The sequence below is a fragment of the Amblyraja radiata genome, chromosome 5, assembly GCF_010909765.2.
Source record: "Amblyraja radiata isolate CabotCenter1 chromosome 5, sAmbRad1.1.pri, whole genome shotgun sequence".
Taxonomy (NCBI): domain Eukaryota; kingdom Metazoa; phylum Chordata; class Chondrichthyes; order Rajiformes; family Rajidae; genus Amblyraja; species Amblyraja radiata.
Genome location: NC_045960.1, coordinates 54,879,842 through 54,905,467, shown reverse-complemented (window position 1 = coordinate 54,905,467; position 25,626 = coordinate 54,879,842). Strand labels below are relative to the sequence as shown.

General features: G+C 42.3%; 1 protein-coding gene across 7 annotated transcripts in view; it reads right to left on the bottom strand.

The window, feature by feature from the left end:
• The window catches only part of lama2 (laminin subunit alpha 2), a 342,464-nt gene that overhangs the window by 238,638 nt on the left and 78,200 nt on the right, over positions 1–25,626 (bottom strand). For all 7 annotated transcript variants that reach the window (XM_033021242.1, XM_033021244.1, XM_033021246.1 and 4 more), the window contains exons 2-3: positions 15,435–15,605; positions 12,444–12,556 (exon numbers count right to left, since the gene is read on the bottom strand). In XM_033021242.1, the coding sequence (XP_032877133.1) occupies positions 12,444–12,556; positions 15,435–15,605 (284 nt within the window). The remainder of the gene's footprint in view (positions 1–12,443; positions 12,557–15,434; positions 15,606–25,626) is intronic.

Sequence of the window (25,626 nt, the reverse complement as noted above, 5' to 3'; positions counted from 1 at the left end):
CGAGGTCGGGGCCCATTTGTGGCCTTGCAGCCAGTCCGATAATTTTCAGGGCCCTCTTGCTGTGAAGATGGAACTCCGGCGAGAGGTGAAACATTCCTCAGCGGCTTGGAAAGTCTGGAGTGGCTGCCTCCTCCCTGGAGACCGGGGCACTCGTAGTCCTCAGGCCGCGCCGGTTGAAGCTCCGACCCCGGCGAACTCGATCCCAGGCTCCGCGGCGCTCCAAATTCAGCACCGCTCTGAGGCTGGCCAGCCCCACAATGGTGAGTAGTCCGCAGCTCCGCAGTCTCCCGAGCCCCCGGGTCGTTCAGGTTGGAGGCCGCTCCACGGTGCTAGGCCCCAACGACAACGGAGACCCGACAGGGAAAAGGCCGGATGCCCGCAGCCACAGCTCCGTGATGTTGGGAGTCTGCGGCCACAGCGCTCTGGAGCTTACCGCACGGCGACCTGGTAAGGCATCACCCGCTCCATGATGGTGTCCCAGCGCTGCGCCGCCGCTGAAGCTGTAGTCCCGGCTGGTCCTGACAGGAAACGCCGCTCCATTCTCGATGATAGGCCGCGAGGACGGGGCAAAGAAGCAGCTCGGAGGGATGCTGCTTCTCCGACCAGGTAGGGGATTAAGAAATAAAGTTTCCCCCTTCCCCTCCCCACCCACCACATAAAAGACCTCCAACTAACATTTTATGACATTTTATGACAGGACTTAAATTTTAAAAAAGGCGAAGAGACGGACTGCATCTTAGAGTTCTGAAAGAGATGGCTTTAGAGATTGTGGAGGCATTGACAGCGATATTTCAAGAATCACTGGAGGCAGGAGAAGTCCCAGATGATTGGAAAATTGCCAATATTACCCCGCTGCGCAAGAAGGGAGCAGAGAAGAATAGTGTAAACCATAGGCTGGTTAGTCTGACTTTGGTGGTTGGTAAGATTTTAGAGTCCAATATAAAGGACGAGGTTATGGAGTACTGAGCAGTTCACGATAAAATAGGCCAAAGTCAGCATGGCTTTGTGAAGGGCAGGTCTTCACAGGAGCAAAAAAACAACTGCTGGAGGACTCAGCAGATCATTAAAAAAAAAAAAAAAAATCTTTATTTATATAGCACATTTTTAGTCAACTTGCATTGACCCCAAAGTGCTTCACATAATTACATCCACACACACAGGCAAAGGTGGGTGAAGTGTCTTGCCCAAGGACATACACAGGCAAAGGTGGGTGAAGTGTCTTGCCAAAGGACACAACGACAGTATGCACTCCAAGCGGGATTCGAACCAGCTACCTTTCGGTTGCCAGCCGAACACTTAGCCCATTGTGCCATCTGTCGTCCCAGATCAGGCAGTATATGTGGAGGGAAATGCACAGTCAACACTTCCAATCAGAATCTTTCATATGCACTAAAAAGTGGACAGGAAATAGCCAGATGGGCATTGGACAAGAGCTAGCACAAAATAAGTGGATCCATGTTAGAAGGGGTGGATTGGTGAATGGGGTCAGGTGAGGAGAGGACAGTAGAGGCTGGGCTGTGAATGATGGATGTAACCAATGCAGTCTGATAGGGGAGGAAATAAATAAGAAAATCAGCTAGGTAGATAGGAACATCAGGGGGAGGAGACCAGGTAGGAAGAGTATGTAGGTGATGGGTGGGTAAAATGAGTGAGGAAGAAGCTGGGTGAGTGGTTTTGGGAAAGGAAAGAATAGGAATAGGAATAGTTTATTGTCACGTGTGACTAGGCACAGTGAGATTATTTGCTTCATACACAATGTATACAAATATACATTGAAAGAAGGCTATGTATGGGTGTATCTGGGGGAAGAAGGTTACCTGAAAATGAGAGATTTCAATGTTCATGCCTTCGGGGTCCCAGTCTATCTGCCCATCACCCACACACTCCTATCACATCCCTTCCCCCATTTGTCCACCTCACCTCCCTTCTTTAGTCCCGTACACCACCTTCCTTTCTCATCAGGTTCCATCATCTGCAGTGCCCGATTACTTCCACCACATCCCTGTCTCTGATGGTATCTCCACCCCATTCTCTACCTCCTGCTTCCATTCACCATTCCACTCCTCCACCTATCATGTGCCAGCTCTTGCCCATATCCCCACCTCTTTATTTGGGTCATCTACCCTCCACTCTTTCAGTCAAGTGGAAAGGTCATGATCCAAAACAATGCCTGTCTATTTCCCTCTGCATGACCCAGTGAGTTCCTCTAGCAGTTTGTGTTTAGCTCCGGATTCAAGCATCTCCAGTCTTTTGTGTCTACAAAGGTACTTGTATTGTTGAGTTTCTTTCTAATTATGTAGAGATATGTCAGAAAGAAACTATGTGATGAAGTTATTTGAGTAATTTGGCTGGTAATATTTATGATAATTTTAGTTTACCAATTCTAAATGTAAATCAACAAAGACTTTCATTGTACACAGAGCATTGGGGAATTTTACTGCATTAATACACAACATAAATACTATTCACTTTATTCACAGCTTGTTCAAGAATCATTTCCGTAGTTAAGCCAGTTGAGTGGCTAATTAGCACCTCGAAAAATCCTGAAGAGTTGTTATTTTGGATTTGTCAAATCAATTGCATGTTCATATTTCCACTAAAGCAATTGCCCCTTGGGAGCAGGTCAGGTTTTAAAACCTCGCCAACAAGTGAGAAATGTATCCTATAGGAATACTTTTATACAAAAACTTTGACATTTATGTCCCAACAGAAATGTTTTCCCAACTTCCCTATACTTCTTGAAGCAATCTGCTTCGATATTATTAAATCACTTCTCGCCTCATTTGCACACACCTGCCCATCTGTAATTGCACTTAGGATCAGAAACACGAATTGCAATAGATGCAGCCATTTTTGTAGATACTGCGATTTCTAAACTCACTATTAACAGTGGAATATACCACAGACAAAGCTATAAACCCCCCCTCATCCCCCTCACCTCACCTGTATCCATCTATCACTTGCCAGGCTTCGTTCTGCCCTACCTCTTTTTCAGCTTTCTTCCCCACTACTACAATTAGTCTGAATAAGTCCCAACCCTAAATGTCACCTAGCCACATCTTCCAGTGATGCCGACGGGCCACCGAATTACCCCAACACTTTGTGGTTTTTTTGGTTTATTTGTTTTATTAAACTGCATTTCCAGTTTCTTGTGTCTACAATTTTTTTTAAATTGTCTTCTTTAGCATCCTGTCCAAAACACCTAACAACCTTTGACACCTTTTCAGGTGCTCAGAAACCCAGCAGATTTTCAGATCCATGGAGTCCAAAGAGCTGATATGACATTCCCCATTTAGGATGGAATTAAGCAATAAAGTAACACATGAATCAGTTCTTGTCCCTCCATTCTTAGTAATTGATATTAATGGGCCATGGATACCTGGCACAGGACAATGAGGCCTGGGACAGATGAACCATAATCATATTAATCAGTGGGCAGGCTTGAGAGGCTGAGTGTGCAACTCCTGTTCCTATTTTGTTCTGCTCCCAGTATTCTATCCAGTACTGCTAGCTATATTATGCATTCAAAAATCAACATAAGTTTTAACCAATTCAGTGCTTGCACCTGTTTCTTGTTGCAAGCCAGTAATGGATATATGGAGCTTTTTTTATGTTAGAGATATACATCCCTATTGTACCTTACAGAAATTGTGGAGACACACATTTCAAGAATTTAATTGGCATGCTATAAATTTCAAATTAAAATTAACATTACATCAGCTTTCTTTCACAAAGCAAAATGTGCACAAAAGGAATTTATGAACTTTGGGTTTTTTTGCAGCTGAACCTTCTCCAATTGGAGTACATAGCTTAAATTCCAGTGCTCATGAAATAATGGTCTGAAAATTATATGCACTGTCTGCTTGAATATTTAGCTTTGTGCTCTATGGGCAATATGCCCACTATAGTTAGAAAACTATTCTATTTGAAATTCTCTTTTTGAGGAACAATAACTGAAGTGCCACTGTTAAAGTTCTACAGGGATATGCGAGGCCCATAAATGTAAGATGTTAATATATAATGTTATTTTCCTTTAAATAAAGTTCCATATTCTGGCAACTTTAGGATAATGTAGCATTTATTCTCAATAAGGATAATTTTCTGATAAATTATTTCCAAGAAATAAATGTGCTTCTTTTATTTAGAATTTACCATCTCCTTATTCCAAGAAGTCAATTAATATTCCTGGCCTTTATTTTTGTTTATTGTCAAGGTTTTTAACCTCAAACAGCAATTTAGTACCCTGTAGTGGTAAATGATCTATTCTAACCTATTTTCACTTTTTGCTTTGTTGCATTTACAAATTCACATGTTCACGTTCAAAAGTTATAGGAGTAGAATTAGGCCATTCGGCCCATCGAGTCTACTCCGCCATTCAATCAAGGCTGATCTCTGCCTCCTAATCCCATTTTCCAGCCTTCTCCCCATAATACTTGACACCCGTTCTAATCAAGAATTTGTCTCTCTGCCTTAAAAATATCCACTAACTTGGCCTCCAGAGCCCTCTGTGGCAATGATTAACTACCCTCTGACTAAATAAGTTCATTCTCATCTCCTTACTAAAAGAACGCCCTTAAATTCTGAGGCTACGACCTCTGGTCCTAGACTCTCCTACCAGTGGAAACATCCTTTCCACATCCACTCTATCTATGCCTTTCATTATTCTGTAAGTTTCAATTGTTACCCTCACTGTTTTACAGGCCAAGATATATAATACATGACGTATATTGAAATTTTATTTATATGTTTGATAGTACGTTACATTTGTATTGTTGTTCATTGAGGTAAGCATGCAAAATTAAACTAAAATCAAAACTAAAATCAAAACTAAAGCACCAAACACTGAACGATAAAGTAGAACTAATGTAAGTTACCATCTGTGTTTCACCACATAGCAAGTTTCCAGTCTTGGTTAATCAATTAGGACAGAACCTCTAGGAAGAAAAAACTTGTATCCAGATGGAAGAATGAAAGTTCAAGGAAAAAACCAACAGTAAAACCATTCTAATGATCAATAACAGAATAACCCCAGGCAAAATGGTCGAATGGTAGCAAGTCACTTGCCAGCTTTATTTTGGAAATGGTGTGCTAATGGACTGTAATTCAGGAAAGTAAATGTTTTTTTTCAATGCCAGAGAAGAAGTTATTAATTTGAAGTTGAAAAAATATTGATTCTGCACAAATACACACATATACATCATTTTCTGATAAATTATTATGCCACCACAAAACTTTTAAAATTAGATTGTTACATATTGATATGATATGAATGAAATTTTGATTAAGTCTAATTATTGAACAATACAAAACATTACACTGCATTACAGTGGCAACTAGCATTCAAAGAACGTTGAGTTAGAAATACCCTTCTAAAGTTGCACAAAGGAAAAAAGTATTGATGAGAAAAGATTGAGTGACATTTCAAGTTGTCATATGCTGTCAATACAAAAGTGATTTATGCTTAAGTTGACGTGCAATTTTCTTAGATTTCACTTCGATTGCATCCTGTCAGCTAGAAAAATCTGTCAGTTGCCTATCAATTTCCAAACACTTACAGTTTCCATGTTCAACTTTACTGTTGAAAACAAGCGAGCCATGAGAAATATATTCAGTTTTATACACCATCTTTTGTTTTCACCAATAGCTCCAGAATCATACTCAAAAATATAGTGTGAAATTCTTCAACAAAATAGATGAATGCATTAGGTGGGCTCCTGTTGGATCTCAAATACTTGGAAAATTCACTTTAGTCTCTGATTGTAATTAATAAAGATGACCTTAGCAATAGGGAAGAAAATGTCCATAGCCTCTGCTTCTGATGGATTTCAGATGAACTACTGTGTGTGACAAACGAGGTGTTCAAATTTCTTGGAGTACTATTCTTTCAACTTTGATTAACATTCATTTGAAACCTCTGTGTATATTAAAATAACAAATCTATGTATTTTTATTTGAAATAAAGGCATTAACTATTGCTCCAGATTTTGTAGCAGCAGTGGTGATGATACACACTGACCATGACAAAGAACGTGGCAACATCTGTAGCATAGATTTCCTGGTTAATCTACAGCAGATTTACCTCAGTTTGAGGGAACTACCTTCACCTAAGCCTCATGTCATTAAGCTTGCAGAGTAGACAACTGTACTGTGAAATTCTCATATATATTATATCAAGAAATGCCTGTTTTTAAATTAACATTGAAAAGTGTGTAGAACATGTCATAAAGATAGGAACATAGTTGAAGCAGGTGCTCATATAACGAAATAAAATTACTTTCATTATTTTTAAATTTGTTGTTTTGAAACATTTGAGGGAACGGTGTAAACTTAGTCTCATGGACCAGTAAGATCTAGCAATAATTATAGTATGTGTAGGAAGGAACTGCAGATGCTGACTTAAACTGAAGATAGACACAAAAAGCTGGAGTAACTTAGCGGGACAGGCAGCACCTCTGCAAGGAAGGAATGGATGACGTTTGAAGAAGGGTCTCGACCCGAAACGTCACCCATTCCTTCTCTCCAGAGATGCTGCCTGACCTGCTAAGTTACTCCAGCTTTGTGTCTATCTTTAGCAATAACTAGACTAAGTGGAACCCGTTGGGTCCCAGCACCACATGGGAGGGATGGTCCCCCAACGCAATATTCCACCTCTCCACCAATGTGGGGGGGGGGGGGGGCTTTCTGGAATGCTAGTATGGGTGTTGTGGACTGAAGGGACTGGTTTCCAGGGGGTTCTGAATGTGATCTGAATGGTTTCTTGGGCTGGTGGCTCGGTCACTCAAACCTGTTGTGCTGGCAGCTCATTCACTCATGGCTGGTGGGCTGGCAGTTGACTCAGGGCTATTCCTTGAAATACCATTTCAAGCAGGGTGCAAGGCCACCAAATTCAAGTGCAGTTTCTTACCACTTCAAGTAGGGTGCAAGGCAACTAAAGACAGCGAGTCATGACCTCTCCCTCCTCCATCTTGCAGACTGAGCCACGCATACACTTTTGGGTTGTATAGTCCCTCCACCCTCCCACCAGAAGGGGCGTGGCATACATGGCATGATTGACAGGAGAGAGAATCTCAACATTCTTTAAACACTAATAACTCTTTTATTTATCATCGATGGGAAAAATCCTCGGCACCTGATGAGCGGAGGGGGACTCTGGGTAAGATGGCCAAAAATCACAGCCGTACATGGTAGCATTTTTTTCAAAAATCAATATATAGCGCAAACAGGAAGTGGTCAAGATTAGACTTTAATTATATAGAAGGCAAGACAACTTTAATTGGGCAAGGCAAATTTAATTAGGCAAGGCAACTTTAATTAGGCAAGGCAACTTTAATTAGGCAAGGCAACTTTAATTAGGCAACACAGCTTTAGCATTTTCAAACCAAAGGCAACACAGCTTGAGCATTTCCAAACCAAAGGCAACAGCTTTAACATTTCCAAACCAAAGGCAACACAGCTTTAGCAATTCCAAACCAAAGGCAACCCAGCTTTCGCACTTCCAAACCAAAGGCAACACAGCTTTAGCATTTCCAAACCAAAGGCAACACAGCTTTAGCATTTCCAAACCAAAGGCAATACAGCTTTAGCATTTCCAAACTATACTTTCAAACCACATTAAGGGCACTGACAGGTCAGTGAAACCACTCACAGTTTAGTAGACATGTGTTCAGTGTTATTCAAAGCTCAGACTGAGAGACGTGACCCTCTCGCTCCCCCATCTTGCAGAGACTGACTGAGGCGCTCAACACTTCCGGGTTTTATAGTCCCCCCCGGAAGGGGGCGTGGCCTTCAGGAGAGAGAATCTCAACATTTTTTAAACACTAATAACTCTTTTATTTTTAATCGATGGGAAAAATCCTCTTGTCCTGCGCAGCGGAGGGGGACTCTGAGTAAGATGGATAAAAATCACAGCCGTAAGTGGCAGCGTTGTTTCTAAAATCAATATACAGAACAACAGGAAGTGGTCAAGATCAGACTTTTAGTAATATAGATTATAATTGAGTGCACTGATTTTCCAGTTGGGTCGGACGTGAGTTATTAAAAGCTGGTTGCAATCTCTCTTCTCTTAAATCTGTTATTTGGACTGAATAACTTGATTGGGTGAATCACTTGGTTGAAATGGTTCTCTTGATAAAAGTCAGAGATCTACTAAAATTAAATGCACCATTTAAAAACACATTTTCATCCAGTACAAAATATATCTACAGCTGTTTTTGCCCCACAACAAACTTGCAAATACCTTAAGTTCTTAGTTTATTGACTTCCTTAGAGAAGATTGAAAAAAAGTGGACCTTGTGAGGAGTAGCGATTCACTGAAAATCATCACTGTGCTTCCACATTTAACTCCCATGATTTTGCATTCCAGAAGTTAAATTCACAGCATGCTGATGACAAACAATGACAGTTTCACTCTTAGTGGATCCACAGTATTCAGATCATTGTGTAAAAAAAGCAACAAGAAAAAAAAATTAACCTCCAAATGGGTGCAGAATTAGATAGATAGACACAAAATGCTGGAGCAACTCAGCGGGACAGGCATCATCTCTGGAGAAAAGGAATGGGTGACATTTCAGGTCGAGACCCTTCTTCAGACTGAGCGTCAGAGGTGGTGGAGGCAAGAAATATGGTAGGGTAAGGTGTGAAAATGATAAATCAAAGCAGACGATGTTCAAGGAAATGTGGAATGATACATTATTAGCTGAGGGGAAGGTGACAATGAGGCATACAATCAGTCAAATATCAGTAAAATAAATCCAACCTCCAACCAAATTTGTCCAACCTCTCCTTATAGCTAATATCCTTTAATCTAGGCAATATTCTGGTAAACATCTTCTGAAACTTCTCCAAACCCTCAACATCCCTCATGTAATGAGTCAAGTCAAGTCGTCAAGTCAAGTTTATTCGTCACATACGCATACGAGATGTGCAGTGAAATGAAAAGAGGCAATGCATGTGGATTGTGCAAAAAAACTACAAAACAGAATGTAACAGAATCACATATTCCATATTTGTGGGAGGAAACAAAAGAAAAAACAGCAATTTAAAAAAGACACCACACTACAGTACAGTAAGTTAGTCCCTGGTGAGATAGGAGTTTACAGTTCTAATGGCCTCTGGGAAGAAACTCCTTCTCATCCTCTCCATTTTCACAGCATGGCAACGGAGGCGTTTGCCTGACTGTAGCAGCTGGAAAAGTCCGTTGCTGGGGTGGAAAGGGTCCCCCATGATCTCGTTGCCTCTGGATTTGCACCAGTGAGTGACCAGAACTGCACAATGCTCCAAATATCAAAGTTCAATGAAGTTGCAACAACACTTCCCGACTCATATTCAATACCCTGACCACTGATGGCAAACATACCCAACATCTTCTTTACTGCTCTCTCTCATGTAGCCACCTTTTGGGAGCTCTGGACTCGGATCCCAAGAGACCTCTGTACATCAATGCTGTTAAGGGTCTTACGATTGACAATACTTTCCCTTATATTCAACCTCCCAATGTGCAACCTAACTTCCTCAGATTAAACTCCATCTACCATTTCACTGCTCATTTTTTGTAGTTAATCCATATCCCTCTGCATATTTTGACAGCTTTCCTCTCCGTGACCAACTCCAAATTGTTGGTGTCATCTGCAAACTGAATTATGCAACTTTTATGTATATTGATAATTTTGTGGGTGAAGAATTTTCTCATTGCTATTCCAATTTAAATATAAGTAATGGTGGGCTTGAAATGTATCAGCAAATTTAGAGTATTGTAGTTGAGGCAACCCTTGGGGAGTACATCATATTCTTAGCAGTTTAGTATCAAAGCAGTCACTTCTGGATCTTTTGTCCTTTTCAAGCTGATTTTTTTGAAGCAAAAGAATTGTTTATTCTCAGCAGGCATCTAATAATAGGCATGCTGATCAAACCAGAAACATTCATTCTACAGTCCCAGACTTGAGGAACAGTCCCTGGCACAAAGTATCAGGAGCTGCAGCAATCTTGCAACTATAATCTGGATTGAATAATTTGTACATCCATATTAAATGAATGCCATGTAGAACAGCAGCACAAAATGCAATACTTCACATTCAACCAATAAAAAGCATTCTTGAAGAACACCATTTAAAAACGAAACATTATTTTATATTATTAATAAACTATTTTAATCTAAAGTATGGAAGTCTTGATGTTCACAAAAATAACAAATGAATGCTACTTTGTATAGTAATTGAAGAGTTGTCAGGTGGATATCAAACGGAGCACCATCACTGCTCATGATACACCTGCGTGTCCTTGTACATAGGTTATTGAAACCTAACATGCATTGCAGCAACAATTAAGAAACAAACCTGATTTTTTGAAGATGTGACTAAAAAGGTCGATGAGAGCAGAGCTGTAGATGTTGTATACATGGATTTCAGTAAGGCATTCGACAAGGTTCTGCATGGTAGGCTGCTCTGGAAGATCGCATGGGATCCAAGGAGAGGTAGCTGAATTGATAGAAAATTGGCTTCATGGAAGGAAGCAGAGGGTGATGGTGGAAGGTTGCTTCTCGGACTCTATGCCTGTGATTAGTGGTGTGCCTCAGGGTTCTGTGCTGGTCTAGGGTTTGTCATCTACATTAATGATTTGAATGAGAACATACAGGGCTAGATTAGCAAGTTTGCGATGATACAAAGGTGGGTGGTTTTGCAGATAGTGAAGATGGTTGTGAAATATTGCAGCAGGGTCTGGATTGATTGGCCAGGTGAGCTGAAGAATAGTTGATGGAATTGAATACAGAGAATAGTGAGGTGGTGCATTTTGGGATGCCTAACAAGGGCAGGACCTACACAGTAAATGGTAGGCCTCTAGAGAGTGTTGAAGAGCGGAGGGATCTATGAGAGAGTCTATTGGGGATGATTGGGCATGATCAGCCATGATCAAATTGAATGGCGGTGCTGGCTCGAAGGGCCAAATGGCCTACTCCTGCACCTATTATCTAGGAATCCAGGTGCATGGTTACTTGAAGGTCACTTCACAGGTAGATAAGGTGGTCAAAAAGGCTTTTGAACACATACTATAAAAAAGAATACATATGCAGATAAAACTGACAAATTACTTGCAAATCAACTTAAAGGTGCTAAAGCGAGACAGAATATTTCTAAAATGTGCATGCTTAATGGCCAGTTCACTTCAGTTCACTTGCAAATTAATGACGCTTTCAGAGACTTTTATTCCCAGCTGATTTTTTTTTCCCATCTCCAACACCATGTTTTATTATTATTAATATAATAGGGAGAAAAGTAACTATATCAGTTTTTGAAAATTCTAAGATTTATAGTTATCAATCATAAATGTGATGCTTGGGAGGTTAGATTGCATGGGATCCAAGGAAAGATAGCTGAATGGATAGCAAATTGGCTTCATGGAAGGCTGCAGAGGGTGATGGTAGAAGGTTGCTTCTCTGACTGGAGGCCTGTGGGGAGTGTTGTAGAACAGAGGGATCTAGGAGTGCAGGTGCATCGTTCCTTGAAGGTCAAGTCACAGGTAGATAAGGTGGGCAAAGAGGCTTTTGGCACATTGGCCTTCATCAGTCAGAGTATAGAAGTTGGGAGGTCATGTTGCATTTGTATAAGACGTTGGTGAGACCGCATTTAGAGTATTGTGTTCAGTTCTGGGCACCATGTTATAGGAAAGAGATTGCCAAGCTTGAAAGGGGTCAGAGAAGATTTATGATGATGTAGCCAGGACTAGAGGATCTGAGCTTTAGGGAGAGGTTGAGTAGGCTGGTTACTATCCCTTGATGCGTAAGAGGATGAGGGGTGATCTTATGGAGGTGTACAGGATCATGAGAGGAATAGATTGGGTAGATGCACAGAATCTCTTGCCCAGAGTAAGGGAATCGAGGACCAGAGGGACATAGGTTCAAGGTGAAAGGAAAAAGATTTAACAGGAATCTGAGGGGTAACATTTTCACACAAAGGGTGGTGGGTGTATGATACAAGTTGCCAGAGGAGATTGTTGAGGCTGGGAAAATCCCAACGTTTAAGAAGCAGTTAAATGGATAGGACAAGTTTGGAGGAATATGGACCAAGCGCAGGCAGGTGGGACTAGTGTAGCTGGGACATACTGGGTTCTCACAGAATGTTTACAGTGCATATTGTTAAGGCCTTGAATGAACCAAATTGTTTAAGAAACTCACCACTGGTCTACAAAATGTTCTTTGTGCCCGCCCAATCTCAATTAACAGGGCAAATGCACTTCACATGAAAACTACATTCAGGATTCAGGTTAAACACACAATTCCCGCCAACAAAGTATCACGCTAATATATGGAGGGGAAAAGAAATTGACAACGGAACATTCAAAGTTTATTTGATTTTCTTTTTCTGCACTCAATTCAACATTGTTCATTTTTGGGAGATTGACTTTTCAATTTCCCAATCATATAAAAGTGCCCGATGATTATATCGTTTTACCTGTTTAAGATCCAGGGTGACAGTAACATAATGGTATTTCATTCCATTTTGTGTACTGGGACTTTGCCACCAGCGGTTTGTGCCATCAATTGCATTTGTTATTGGATGGCGTTCTGTAAAATACAATGGGATGAAATTCAGAATTTTAATGTTAACTGGACCAAGTGCAGACACGCTGGGTCTGCTCCCCCAACGCACCCATCCCCTACCCGCAGTCCCCATGGGAGGCGTGGCAGGCAGAGAGGGAACAAGAGGAGGGCGGGGGGGGGTGGGGAGGGGGCAGAGAAGGAGGGGGATAGAGTTTGAGAAAGCACCCGTCCCCTACCTTTATTCCCCGCAGGAGGCATGGAGGGGGCAGAGAGGGAGGAGGGTAGAGAGGATGTTGGGGGGAGGGGAGGCATAGAGGGAGTGGGGCAGAGTTTGAGGGGTGGGGGAGCATGTCGTCACAGGGGAGGGCTGGTTCCTGAACGCAATACTCCCTCGCTCCCGGCTCCCGGCAAACCCTGAGTACGGAGGGGAGTGGTTGGGGGGGGGGGGGGGGGGGGGGGGACGTCACTCACAGCACAAGCAAGAAGACAGCTGTTTTTTTCCAAATTTTTTTCAGGTTTTTGAACATTTTCATTAATAACTCAAGAAATAAAGCATGAATATTTCAGATAAGGTGATTTTGGACTCCAGGTGGAAAATCTCTACTGGAATATGTAAACATTTTACCATTAGCGCGTCGTTTTTTCAAGAAGATGTGATCACACACAAACAAATAAACACACACACACACACACACACACACACACACACACACACACACACACACACACACACACACACACACACACACACACACACACACACATCCACATACAAGATCAGACTTTTAATAGTTACTAGACCAAGTGGGACCCGTTGGGACCCGTCCCCTCAATGCGCGGTTGAGGGGGCGGGACGTAACCACCCCCGACACACACACACTTACCACCCCCTTGATATTATATTAATATTATTAATTGGCTCATTTTATACGATCCCCGGTGAGAGAGGGGGGAAAGAGAGGAGGGGGAGAGGGGAGGGGGGAGGGGGAGGGGGGGAGAGGGCAGGGGGGAGAGGGCGGGGGGAGAGAGGGGTGGAGAATGGGTGGGAGAGGGGGGAGTGGTGGGGAGAGGAGTGGGGGCGAGGGGGGTGGAGAGAGGGGGGTGAAGAGAGGGGGGGAGAGGGGGGGAGAGGGGGGGAGAGGGGGGGGAGAGAGGAGGGGGGACAGAGGAGGGAGAGAGGGGGAGAGAGGGGGAGAGAGGGGGAGGGGGGAGAGGGGGGGAGAGAGAGGGAAGAGAGTGGAGAGAGAGGGGAAAAAACAGAGGGGGGGAGAGAGAGGGGGAGAGAGAGGTGGGGGAGAGAGGGTGGGGAGAGAGAGGGGGAGAGACAGGGGGAGAGAGAGGGGGGGAGAGGGGGGGGGAGAGAGGTGGGAGCGAGACGAGGGGGGCAGAGAGGGGGAGAGAGAGGGGGGAGGGAGGGGGAGAGAGGGGGAGAGAGGGGGGAGTGAGGGGGAAGATTGGGGGGCGATGGGGGGAGAGGGAGGGGGGAGTGAGAGGGGGAGAGAGGTGGGGAGAGAGAGGGGGGGAGAGAGAGGTGGGGAGAGAAAGGGGGGGAGAGAGAAGGGGAGAGAGAGGGGGGAGAGAGGGCGGGGGAGAGGGGGGGAGGGAGGGAGGGGAGAGATGGGGAGGGGGTGAGAGCGGGAGGAGAGAGCGGGTGAGAGAGGGGGAGAGAGGGGGAGAGAGGGGGAGAGAGGGGGGAGAGAGGGGGGACAGAAGAGAGAGGCCGGGGGAGAGGAGGGGGAGGGAGGAGAGACGAGGTGGGAGAGGAGGAGGGGGAGAGGAGGAGAAAGGGGGAGAGGAGGAAGAGGGGGGAGAGGAGGAGGGGGGGATAAGAGGGGGAGAGGAGAGGGAGAAGAGGGGGAGAGGAGGAGGAGGTGAAAGGAGGAGGAGGTGAGAGGAGGAGGGGGAGAGGAGGAGGAGGAGAGGAGGGGGGTGAGGATGGGGAGGGAGAGGAAGAGGAGAGCGGAATGGGATCCGACCCGAGACGGTTCCAACCAGAGACGGTTCCAACCAGAGACGGACCCGAGAGCTCAGTCCGCCGATTTCTTTAGGTTTGCATAAATGTTGTTTGTGAATTCTGTGAGTTTTATAATCCCAGATAAAGTTTGTAATCACACAGTCAAGTTTTTTAAAGAAGTTTTTAGGGAGAAAAATTGGTATTAATTGAAATAAGTACAGGAGTTGTGGAAGGAAGATCATCTTTATGGCATTTACTCTCCCTATAAGGGAAATCGGAAGTGTTTTCCAAAATTGAATAAGGGCATTTAATTTGGTGATTAATGGTGGGAAATTTGCTTGAAATAAGGAAGAATTTTTTCTAGTCACGTAAACTCCAAGATATTTAATTTTTTCGGTAGCAATTCTAAAGGGAAATTTTAGGTGTGACAGGTCTTAAGGTTCTATCTTTTGCATGAGTTTGACTTGATTGTATTTATGAACAGTATTATCGGATCTAAATGGATAGTATGCAAATCAAATATTTTCACTGCACCTTGGTACACATGACAACAATAAACCTCAACCTAAACATGATCTGAAATATTATAATGTGCATGAAAATATCTGATAAAAATATATTGGACTTCCGTGATTTAGTTCCTGATCCATCTGTGTTCTACAGACTTTTTTCTCATAGTTGTAACTCTAAAACAGTCGTAAATGGCAATTCTGTCAAGTATCCAAACTAAATAATTACTATTTACTGGTTACATGCTCTGTAATCTTACTTTTGTCTCTCAAGCCAAATTTCCAGGCAAAAGTTGAAGAAAAGGCTTAGACTCTTTCTGTTTTCCAACAATTACTAAGGACATCCAAAAGTGCATGTAACAGGAAAGCTCCCAGACAATAATAAATGAAAAACAAACACATCCTTTAAAACTGTCTCTGTGAAGAATTAACAACATACCCCTTGGATTTTTACTATTCATGGAACAGATTCTGCACTGTGGGTTTCTAAACGGTCGTCCAGGAACATGTTCAACAAGTTTGCAATACATCTCAGGTCCATTCTGACCGCAAGTGGCATTGGTACTGATTTCAGCCATGGTGGCAAGATTTAACACTGCCGGAAACAACCCTAAAAGGGATAAAGAAACATTCTGTTAACTGCAGCTTCTCAATGGCCGTTTGACATTTAAGTTACTTTTACCACATCAAAAAGAACAAATTAATTAGTAACCAACATTTATTTATATTGAATGAAATACAATTTATTGTAATGTTGCTTTATTTTAAAAGAAGACATCTTATGACATATAACATGCAGGAAATATTAATTTGTATAGCTTAAATAGTTAAGAAATGATGTATTTCAACATTACATTTTATTTTCTTGCTTTCTACATGCAAGTTAATAAATTCATAAATAGACACAAAATGCTGGAGTACTCAGCGGGACAGGCAGCATCTCTGGAGAGAAGGAATGGGTGACATTTTGGGTCGAAACCTTCAGACTGATGTCAGGGGAGTGGGCGGTACAGAGATAAAATGTAGTCGGAGACAGTAAGATCGGTAAGTGAACTGGGAAGGGGAGGGGATGGAGAGAGAGGGAAAGCAAGGACTTCTTGAAGTTAGAGAAGTCAATGTTCATACTGCTGGGGTGTAAGCTACCCAAGCAAAATATGAGGCGCTGTTCCTCCAATTTGTGCTGGGCCTCACTCTGACAATAGAGGAGGCCCAGGACAGAAAGGTCAGTGTGGGAATGGGACGGGGAGTTAAAGTGTTCAGCAACTGGGAGATCAGGTAGGTTTAGCCGGACTAAGCGGAGATGTTCAGCGAAACGATCGCCAAGCCTGCGCTTGGTCTCAACGATATGCAGAAGTCCACACCTGAAACAGCGGATACAGTAGATGAGGTTGGAGGAGGTGCAAGTGAACCTGGGTGCTTGGACGGAGTCGAGGCAGGAGGTAAAGGGACGGGTGTTGTATCTCCTGTGGTTGCAGGGAAAGTACCTGGGGAGGGGGTGGTTTGGGTGGGAAGGGACGAGCTGACCAGGGAGTTGCGGAGGGAACAGGCTCCGTGAAAAGCAGAAAGGGGTGGAGATGGGAAGATGAGGCTAGTAGTGGGATCCCGTTGGAGGTGGCGAAAATGTCGGAGGATTATGTATGATATGTGACGGCGGATGGGGTGGAAGGTGAGGACAAGGGGGACTCTGTCCTTGTTATGAATGGGGGGAGGGGGAGCAAGAGCAGAGCTGCGGGATATCGAGGAAGCCCTAGGGAGAGCCTCATCTATAATGGAAAAGGGGAACCCCCGTTCCCTAAATAATGAGGACATCGCCGATGAACTGGGCACAGATGCAGCGTAGAGGAATTGGTAGGGGATAGAGTCTTCACAAGAAGCAGGGTGGGAAGAAGTGTAGTCTAGATAGCTATGGGTGTAAGTCGATAGTCTGTCTCCTGTGATGGAGATTGTGAGATCTAAAAAACGGTAGGGACATGTCGGAGATAGTCCAAGTGAATTTGAGTGCAGGATGGAAATTAGTCGTGAAGTTGATGAAGTCAGTGAATTCTACATGGGTGCAGGGGATAGCACCGATGCAGTCGTCAATGTAGGGGAGGTAGAGTTCGGGGATAGGGCCAGTGTACACCTGGAACAGTGATTATTTGACATACCCTACAAAGCAGGCATAGCTATCCGTAGCTATTTGTATTGATTTTTTTTTTAAATTATAGGAAAAAAGTAGATCACAGAATTTCTAGTCCCCACCAGAAACATTTTTTTTTAAATCTTACAGCTAAAATAAAAAAATGTCATTGTGCTGCTTGAAAAAAATGTGAGTTTGGTGTCTGGAGAGCCAAGTCTAATTTGGCTTCAGTCAATGAGAATTGGGATGGAATGTAATGTTGGTGCTATTGCTGCTTTGTGATAGTGCCAGAAATACTGGTATCACCACAGATGTAACAGATGTTGTTTCTATTGGTGTGGTGGAGTAGAACATTTTGGTCAACATTTTTTTTTTTAAACAGTTTTGCAATCCATTGACATCTGCATCTAGTATTTCTCAAACATACTAAATATGGTTCTGCCGTGTTTACAGTACTAATAGAAATAAACCCAATGACCTACACCAAAAAATGTACATAAGTAAATTTACTTGAGGGGTTCATTACTGTTGACATCTGCAAATGTGAAGAAGTATCTTCAAACAATTTGGAGGCTACAGATATTTACAAGATGAATGGAGAAGGTGTAAATTATGGAAAGCTCTTGTGAAAATGCATATTAGTTTTATGTATACAGTTCAAACAAAACTGTATATAGAAGAAAATAACATTCATGCATTTACTATTTTGGGGATCTTTTAGGCACTTCACAAACAAATAAAATTTATTCACCATTGGAATATCGACAAATAAAGCAGCTAATTTGCACACATCAAGATGAAAATAAAAAACCATATTTTGCAACAGTTTTATGAGAAATTGATGGTGGCCAAGTACTGGTATACGTGTGGCTATTTTTCATAGAGTCCATTGGAAAGCTTACGTCCACTTTTAACTGATGGACAGGGCTTCATTTTAAGAACATCCACAAAGAGGCATCAATGGAATATTCTCATATAACTGCATGGAAATGTCAGCAAAGGTCATGTTCTCAAACCCCTGCAGTGGGGACTGAACCCCTGGCCTTCCGATGTAGTGGACAAATTGCAACTCAACTATCCATGTACATCTGTCTATCTTAACAGGACGAAGAGTTATTTATGTGCTAGGTATCATTGCTATAATACATGCAAGGTCTGAACAAGTTAATAAAGACAAATATTACTAATTTTATGCAGCCTGGAACAGAAATTAATTCTCATTCACTTAAGCTTAATGCATGTTTGTGATAACCTGCACATTGTTCTGCACTTCCAAACATTCTGTTTCATGAGCATCAATAGAGTCAAGCTTCAGATGCAAAGTGCAAACCACAACACTCATATGTGGAATACAAGAGACTGTAGATGGTGGAAACTTGAGCAAAAAAACAAACTGCCAGAGGAATTAATTGGGTCAGACAGCATCTGTGGAGAAATATGAGCAAACAATGTTTCAGGTCAGGACTTTCTTCAGATGAACCTACAGTGGTTTGTTTTCTAACACCAATATGTGTGTGTATTCGGCACACAAGTGAGGACATGTGCTCCAGAAGAAGTCCAAATGATTTATAACCCCTGGGTTAAGAAATTAAACCTAATCTCAATTTTAAACAGGTTGTCCTATATCCTGAGGCCATGCCATCTAGTTCCAGACACTGCACCAATGTCTCTCAGAATCCAAATCATCTCAATTATTAGCTCTCATCCTTTTGAATGCCGGCAAACATACAACGAGCCTCCTAATTGCTTGTCTCTGATCAAATCACTCATCTCTGAAATCAATCTTCAATATCAGGAATAGGAATAGGAATAGGAATACTTTATTGTCACATGTGACTAGGCACAGTAAGATTCTTTGCTTGCATACCAATGTATACAAATGTATAGCAGCCACCTACTACACTGACAAAGTTACAAAGCACGCCAGCTCCCCCTTTTGTTCCCCCTCCCCCCCACCACAGGGTTTCAGTGGCTCCATTTATATCAGTATCTTCCTCTGATGTAGAGACCAAAAGTAGTCTTACCCACGTCCTAAATAATTTCATCAAGTATCACTTGCTTTTGTGTCACAACCCGGTGCTGTGGGGCTTCAAGCTTCTCTACCTCCTGCCCAACAATAGTATTGAGAATGGGGCATGTGAGATCCTTGATGATAGATCCTGCGTTCTTGAGTTAGAACCTTGTGTAGATGCTTTCAATGGTGTGGAAGCTTGTGATGTGATGGACCACTCTCTGCATTCTCATGTTCTTGTGTGTTGGAATAGCTGTAACAGGCCATGATGTAACCATTAGGATATTTTCTACAGTGCCTTTGTAGAAATTTATCAGAATATTCAGCAACATGCCAAAACCTTTTAGACTTTAAGTCAAGTGTAGTTCTGGATTTTTTTTCTTGGTACATTTTTGATAGCCATTTGGCAAGATGCTGAGGCCATGGATTTTTTTTCTTGGTGCATTTTTGATAGACATTTGGCAAGATGCAACAGAAGATGCTTATTCATAAATGCACTTGGTATTGAATGAAATAAAACAATCTGAAATTGGTTAAGCAACAGTAAACAGTGACAGAATATTCTATAGTCTGAATGTGTGCAAAGTTTGATGTCACTATGGCTCAAGACTGGTAATCTAACAAAGGGACAGGCCAGTTAACAAATCATAAATTATTTATAACTGGTAAGAGTGAAATTGATTGAAACATACAAATCCTCTCGATCTTGGCAGGATGAGAGGGTTTAGAGAGAATGTTTCCTCTTCTGGGAGAATCCAGGACTAAGGTCACTGTTTAAGTTGGGAAAACGCTCTTCTTTAAAGGGTGGTGAAAGCAGTCTTTTAATATTGTTGAGCCAAAAGATAGATGGACACTTGATGAGCAAAGTGGTGAAAGGTTAACATGGATAGACTGGAATGTGGAATCGAGGTTATAATCAGATCAGTCATGATCTTATTAAATGGAGAAACAAACTTGGAGCACCAAACCTCTTGCTGCAATTACTTCTTGTGTTCAATGTTCCAGACAAAGTGTTGTACAGAGAATATCTACGCAAGCTCCTCAACTTTCCAGAAGACAAGAAATGAACCCTACCTAATCATTACAGCATTTTACACTGGAGAAGCAATGAAGAACAAATAAAATTTGATTTTTCAGTTCCAAAAATGGCAAAAAGAAACAAAAACAGCATTTTGCAGCTGCCTTTCAGGGCCAAAATTCCCTAAATACATATCATCAAAAACAATATCTGGAAAACATAGTCGGGGAGAAAGAGGTATAAAGCCTTTCCATCAGTATGAGATCCATGCTTTACTGCTTAGACAATACACCTTTTAGACAAGCCAGATTGCAAAATCATTTAATTTAGAAAATGCTTCTCCTGGTTTTCAGCTGGTACAAATATTTCATTTGGAAACAATTATAGAAAAATGAAGAAAATTCTTTGAACAAGATCTGTTTTATATTTTAGAAGCACAATGTGTGGGAAGATCATGGCTAAAGAACATAAAAATAAAATGTTGTGCCGGAAATCTTTCCCAGCTGTGCTCCGAAACTGTTATTCAGCTCCAGATGTCAAAAAATCCAAACAACTTATTAATTTTTCAACACACCTCAAACTTTGGTTGTAAGAAAAGTTGTGTATGCAGCAGCGTTAAAATAAATGGAACAGGTACACCTTTTGATTACTCTACTTTTTGTTATAGCAAAATAATACTTAAAAGCACTTAAATACAAATTCCATCCAAAGGCAGCATTTTCCTCTCAAATACACAATTTTTATTAATTTGTTTAATAACATCATTGAACAATTATTAAAATTGCAGCCTGTGCAGTTCACTATCTCCTTACAGTCCATTTCCCATTACTTGTAAAAATCACTTAATGATGAATATTGTTCAACGCAAGCAATTTACATCATCCATAGTACCCTTTGGCATTTCGTACAAATTCCCTGTAATGTTGCTTCCCCTCTTATTTTTGCAGTTTGGACTCATGCCATAATCTTGTGTTTTAATTGGCTCTAAACTGAAAGACAACATATCAGAATAGAAAGATAAGGAACATGCTTATCCAAAATACTCATGGGAAATATCTCATGCTGAACAACTACTCCCGGTAATTTACAAGTAAAATAAACCAATACAATGTGATCTCAAATCAAATTACTTTGTGGGGAAAAAAATATTTCAGACGAAATTTTCAGCATCAAAACTAAAATTATTGCATCGTGCATTACATTGCAATGGCGACAGCATTATAGTACTCTATTCAACTGTGTCCAAAGTGATTTGTATAGGGTGGACAATATTGAGAGTAACGATTCAATGGAGATTATGTCGCATGAGGAGTATCAAGCTATGAACAAGCTGTCCGAACACAAAGCAAGTGGCTTAGATCATATTTCTGCTGAACATCTAAAATATGCCAGTATGAGGATAGCTCCTCTCCTTGCTATTTGTTTTACTGGCTTTATGATTCAAGGCTTGTTACCAGACTCAATGTTGTCTGTTCTGTTAGTGCCGGTCATTAAGGACAAAGCTGGTAAAGTAGGTAGCCTAAATAATTACAGGCCCATAGCTTTAGCCAGCATACTGTCAAAAGTCCTATAAAGAATTCTGCTGGATAGATTATATGTGTTGGTTAACTCCACAGATAACCAGTTTGGTTTTAAAGCTAAACATGGCACTGACTTGTGTATATATGCCTTAAAGAAAATTGTAAACAAATATAGAGATTAAAAACTCATCGATTCTTATGTGCTTTATTGATGCTTCCAATGCCTTTGATCATGTTAATCATAGAAAGTTGTTTGTTAAATTGAGTCAAAGAGGGGTGCCTAAATACATTGTGATAATTCTGGTTTACTGGTATGCCCATCAGACTATGCAAGTAAAATGGGACAATAGGGCCTCAGCCCCATTTGGGGTTAGCAATGGTATCAGACAAGGGGGAATTTTGTCTCCAGTTCTTTTTAATCTCTATATTGATGATCTGTCCAAACAATTGAAAGCCTGTAATACTGGGTGCATGGTTGGTAATACTCTAGTGAACCATATTATGTATGCAGATGATCTTGTGGTCTTTAGTCCATTAGCGCTGGTCTCCAGCAGCTCCATTCTATATGTTCTGTGTATGGTGTGGAACATGATATTAAATATAATGCTGGTCAGAGTGCTGTTATGATCTGTAGAACCAAAAAGGATACATATTTCTAAAGTTTCCTGATCTTAAATTGTCTGATAATAATCTTATTGTCTGTAATAAGGTAAAATATCTTGGGCATTTTATTACAGAACAAATGACAGATTATGAGGATATTTATCGGCAACGACGCATGCTGTATGCACAAGCAAACATTCTCTTATGCAAGTTTAGTGCGTGTACAGATGCAGTGAAGCTGTCTCTGTTCAGAGCATATTGTACTCTATACTGCACACCTGTGGTCAAACTACAGAAAAGCAAGCTTACAGAGACTTAAAGTAGCTTATAATGATGCCATGAGAATATTACCTAAGAGACCTAGATGGTGTAGTGCAAGTGAAATGTTGGTGCTGTGAGTCAATACTTTACAAACTGTCTTAAGAAATCTTATGTATACATTTATTTGCCGGATTAATGACTCTAAAAATGAAATCATCTTAGCCTTATCAAACATAAGGTTGAGCACTACACGCTACCAATCCCAGCTGTTGAGACATTGGTATAGTTGTCTCGTTGTAGGACACTGACTATTTTTATTCTTGCTCGTAAACCATGTATTGTTTTTTGTATGTAATTTATTGTGCCTTTGTATGCAATTTATTCGATGTAATGTATTGTCTTTTACCTGGACCTTGAGTCTGTAATAAAAAGTAAGATAAGAAGACTTAGAGGCTGCTCCCTGTAATAGAAATACAGTGCATCTGTATTCCATTTCCAGCAGAGGTCTTGTTGAGTGAAAGAGGAAATTCTGGAAATTAAATGAATATTGGGCAGTGTGCAATATGGTTTAACACAAAATCTTACATACTAGAGAAGCATGATGGTAAGAGATGCTAATGTAGTGAGGGTTACTTAAAGGTTATGTTAGGAAAGGGAATAAATAGTTAGAAGTGTTTAGATTCTAAGGCACAACTCGCTGGAGTAAAGATAAACAAAGGAGGCTGTAAACCAGGCTGAGTAACAGAAGTCTTTTATTGCACCCATTTGTCAGTCAAATAGGTGAGTGGTTTTCTAAAAAACAGATAACATAATGTTAAAGATAACTCTGATAGATTAAAAAAAAGATGAAAGTCTCCAGATAAATGTTTGCTCATAAATTATTTCAAAAATGTCAAATCTGCATGTAATCATTGTGTCACCGGGTATAAAATCAGGGCTGCCAACATTGGGTGAGAGTTGGGAGTGAGAAATTTGAGAGAGACCAAGCCCGAGGGAGCATCGCGACCGGGGGGGGGGGGGGGGGGGGGGGGTTGGTACGGAACATTTGCATTTTTCAGCTTGAAATTGTGCAATATGGTGCATACTGTAGCGAGTCTTATAACTTACACTTGAATGCAATATATATGCTTTAAATTGGATTGGAGCGTTTTTGAAAGGGGGAGGCTGTGCGATCACTGATCACTGGCCTTGGGGGTACCCGGTGAGGGAGTGGAGCAACCGAGTGGGGAGAGGGTGTGGAAGAAGGGTAGGACCCTTTTTTAAATTTGATGTATTCAAATCATGTTTTAGTGCACTGTAGAAGTATGATTTCAATGTTTTTTGTATGAAGTATTTTTAAGAGGTAACTTTTTAAGGGGTAACTTTATCCACACAAAGGGTGATGGGTGTATGGAACAAGCTGCCAGAGGAGATAGTTGAGGCAGGGACCATCCCAACATTTAAGAAAAAGTTAGACTGATACATGGATAGGACAGGTTTGGAGGTATGGACCAAAAGCAGGTAGCGTAGCTGGGACATGTTGGCGGGTGTGGGCAAGTTGCGCCGAAGGGCCTGTTTTCACACTGTATCACTCTATGACTACATTATACCTCCACCATGCATGAATGCTTCAAAATCAAGTGATCGAGTTATATTGCCATATACTCAAGCATAGAAACATAGAAAATAGGTGCAGGAATAGGCCAAATGGCCCTTCGAGTCAGCACTGCCATTCAATATGATCATGGCAATTCATCTAAAATCAGTACCTCTTTCCTGTTTTTTCCCCATATCCCTTGATGTCAGCCCCAAGAACTAAATGTAACTCTCTCTTGAAAACATCCAGTGAGTTGGCCTGCACTGCCTTCTGTGGCAGAGAATTCCTCAGATTCACAACTCTCTACGTGAAGAAAGTTTGTCCTCATCTCAGTCCTAACTGCCCCCCCCCCCTTATTCTTAAACTTTGACCCATGGTTCTGAACGCCCCCAACATCGGGAACATTTTTCCTGCAGTTACAGTAAGTGAAAATCTAGCAGGCAAGCAGGATGCTTTCTCCAACCACCCCCATTTGAAGTCCACTACCTTCCACCGTTTCTACCCAGTGCTTGGTACTTACTTCCTGCAGCCACTGGTTGTCCTCCAGGATGCACCGAGCCGCAGCCTGATCCATGCCGGTCACCTGGGCAAATTCGACACAGAGACCCTCTCTCTCTCTCCCCTCTCTTCCGCTCTCTCTCCTCTCAACCCCCCTCTCTCTCTCCCCCTCTATCTCTCCCCTCCCCCTCGCTTTCCCCTCTCTCTCTCCTCTCTCCCTCTCTGTTTCCCCTCTCACCCCTCTCTCTCCCCTGTCTCTCCCTCTCACTCTATCCCCTTCCCTCTCTTCTCTCTCCCCCCCTCTCTCTCCCCCCTCTCTCCCTCCCACCTTACTCTTCCACCTCTCTCTTGTCCCCTCTCTCCTCTATCTCTCCCCCCTCTCCCTCTCCTCTCCCCAGTCTCTTTCCCCTAACTCTCTCTCCCCCTCTCTCTCCCGCCTCTCCTTCTTCTCTATCTCCCCTCTTCTCTCATCCACCCCTCTCTCGTCCATCTCACCCCTCGTTCCTTCCAAACCACTTCTGCCCTCCTCTCTATATCCCCCCTCTCTCTCATTCTCCACACACGCTCCCCCTCTCGCTTTCCCCTCTCTCTCCTCGTCTCGTCCCTCACCTCTCTCTCTTCCCTCCTCTCCCTCTCTTCCCCATTTCTTCCCCTCTACCTCACTCTTCCCCGTTGCCCGAGCCCCTTCTTTCTCCTCTTCTTCGATCTCTTTGTTCGTTGCCCCCCATCTCTCTATTTTTCCCCTTCTCCCCCTCTCTTTTTACCACCCTCTCTATTCCCCTTCTCTCTCCCATTCCCTCCTACCCTCTCCACCCCCTCTCTCTCATCCCTTTTTCTTCCCTCACCCCTCTCTCACTCCCCCCCCCTCCCACCTCACTCTCCCCCCTCTCTCTCACCTCTTTCCCCCCCTCCCTCTTCTCTCTGTCCATTCACTCCCCCCCTGTCTCTCCCCTCTCTCTCCTCTCACCCCCCTCCCTCTCTCCCCACTGTCTCCCTGTCTCCTTCCCCCCTCTCTCTCTCCACCT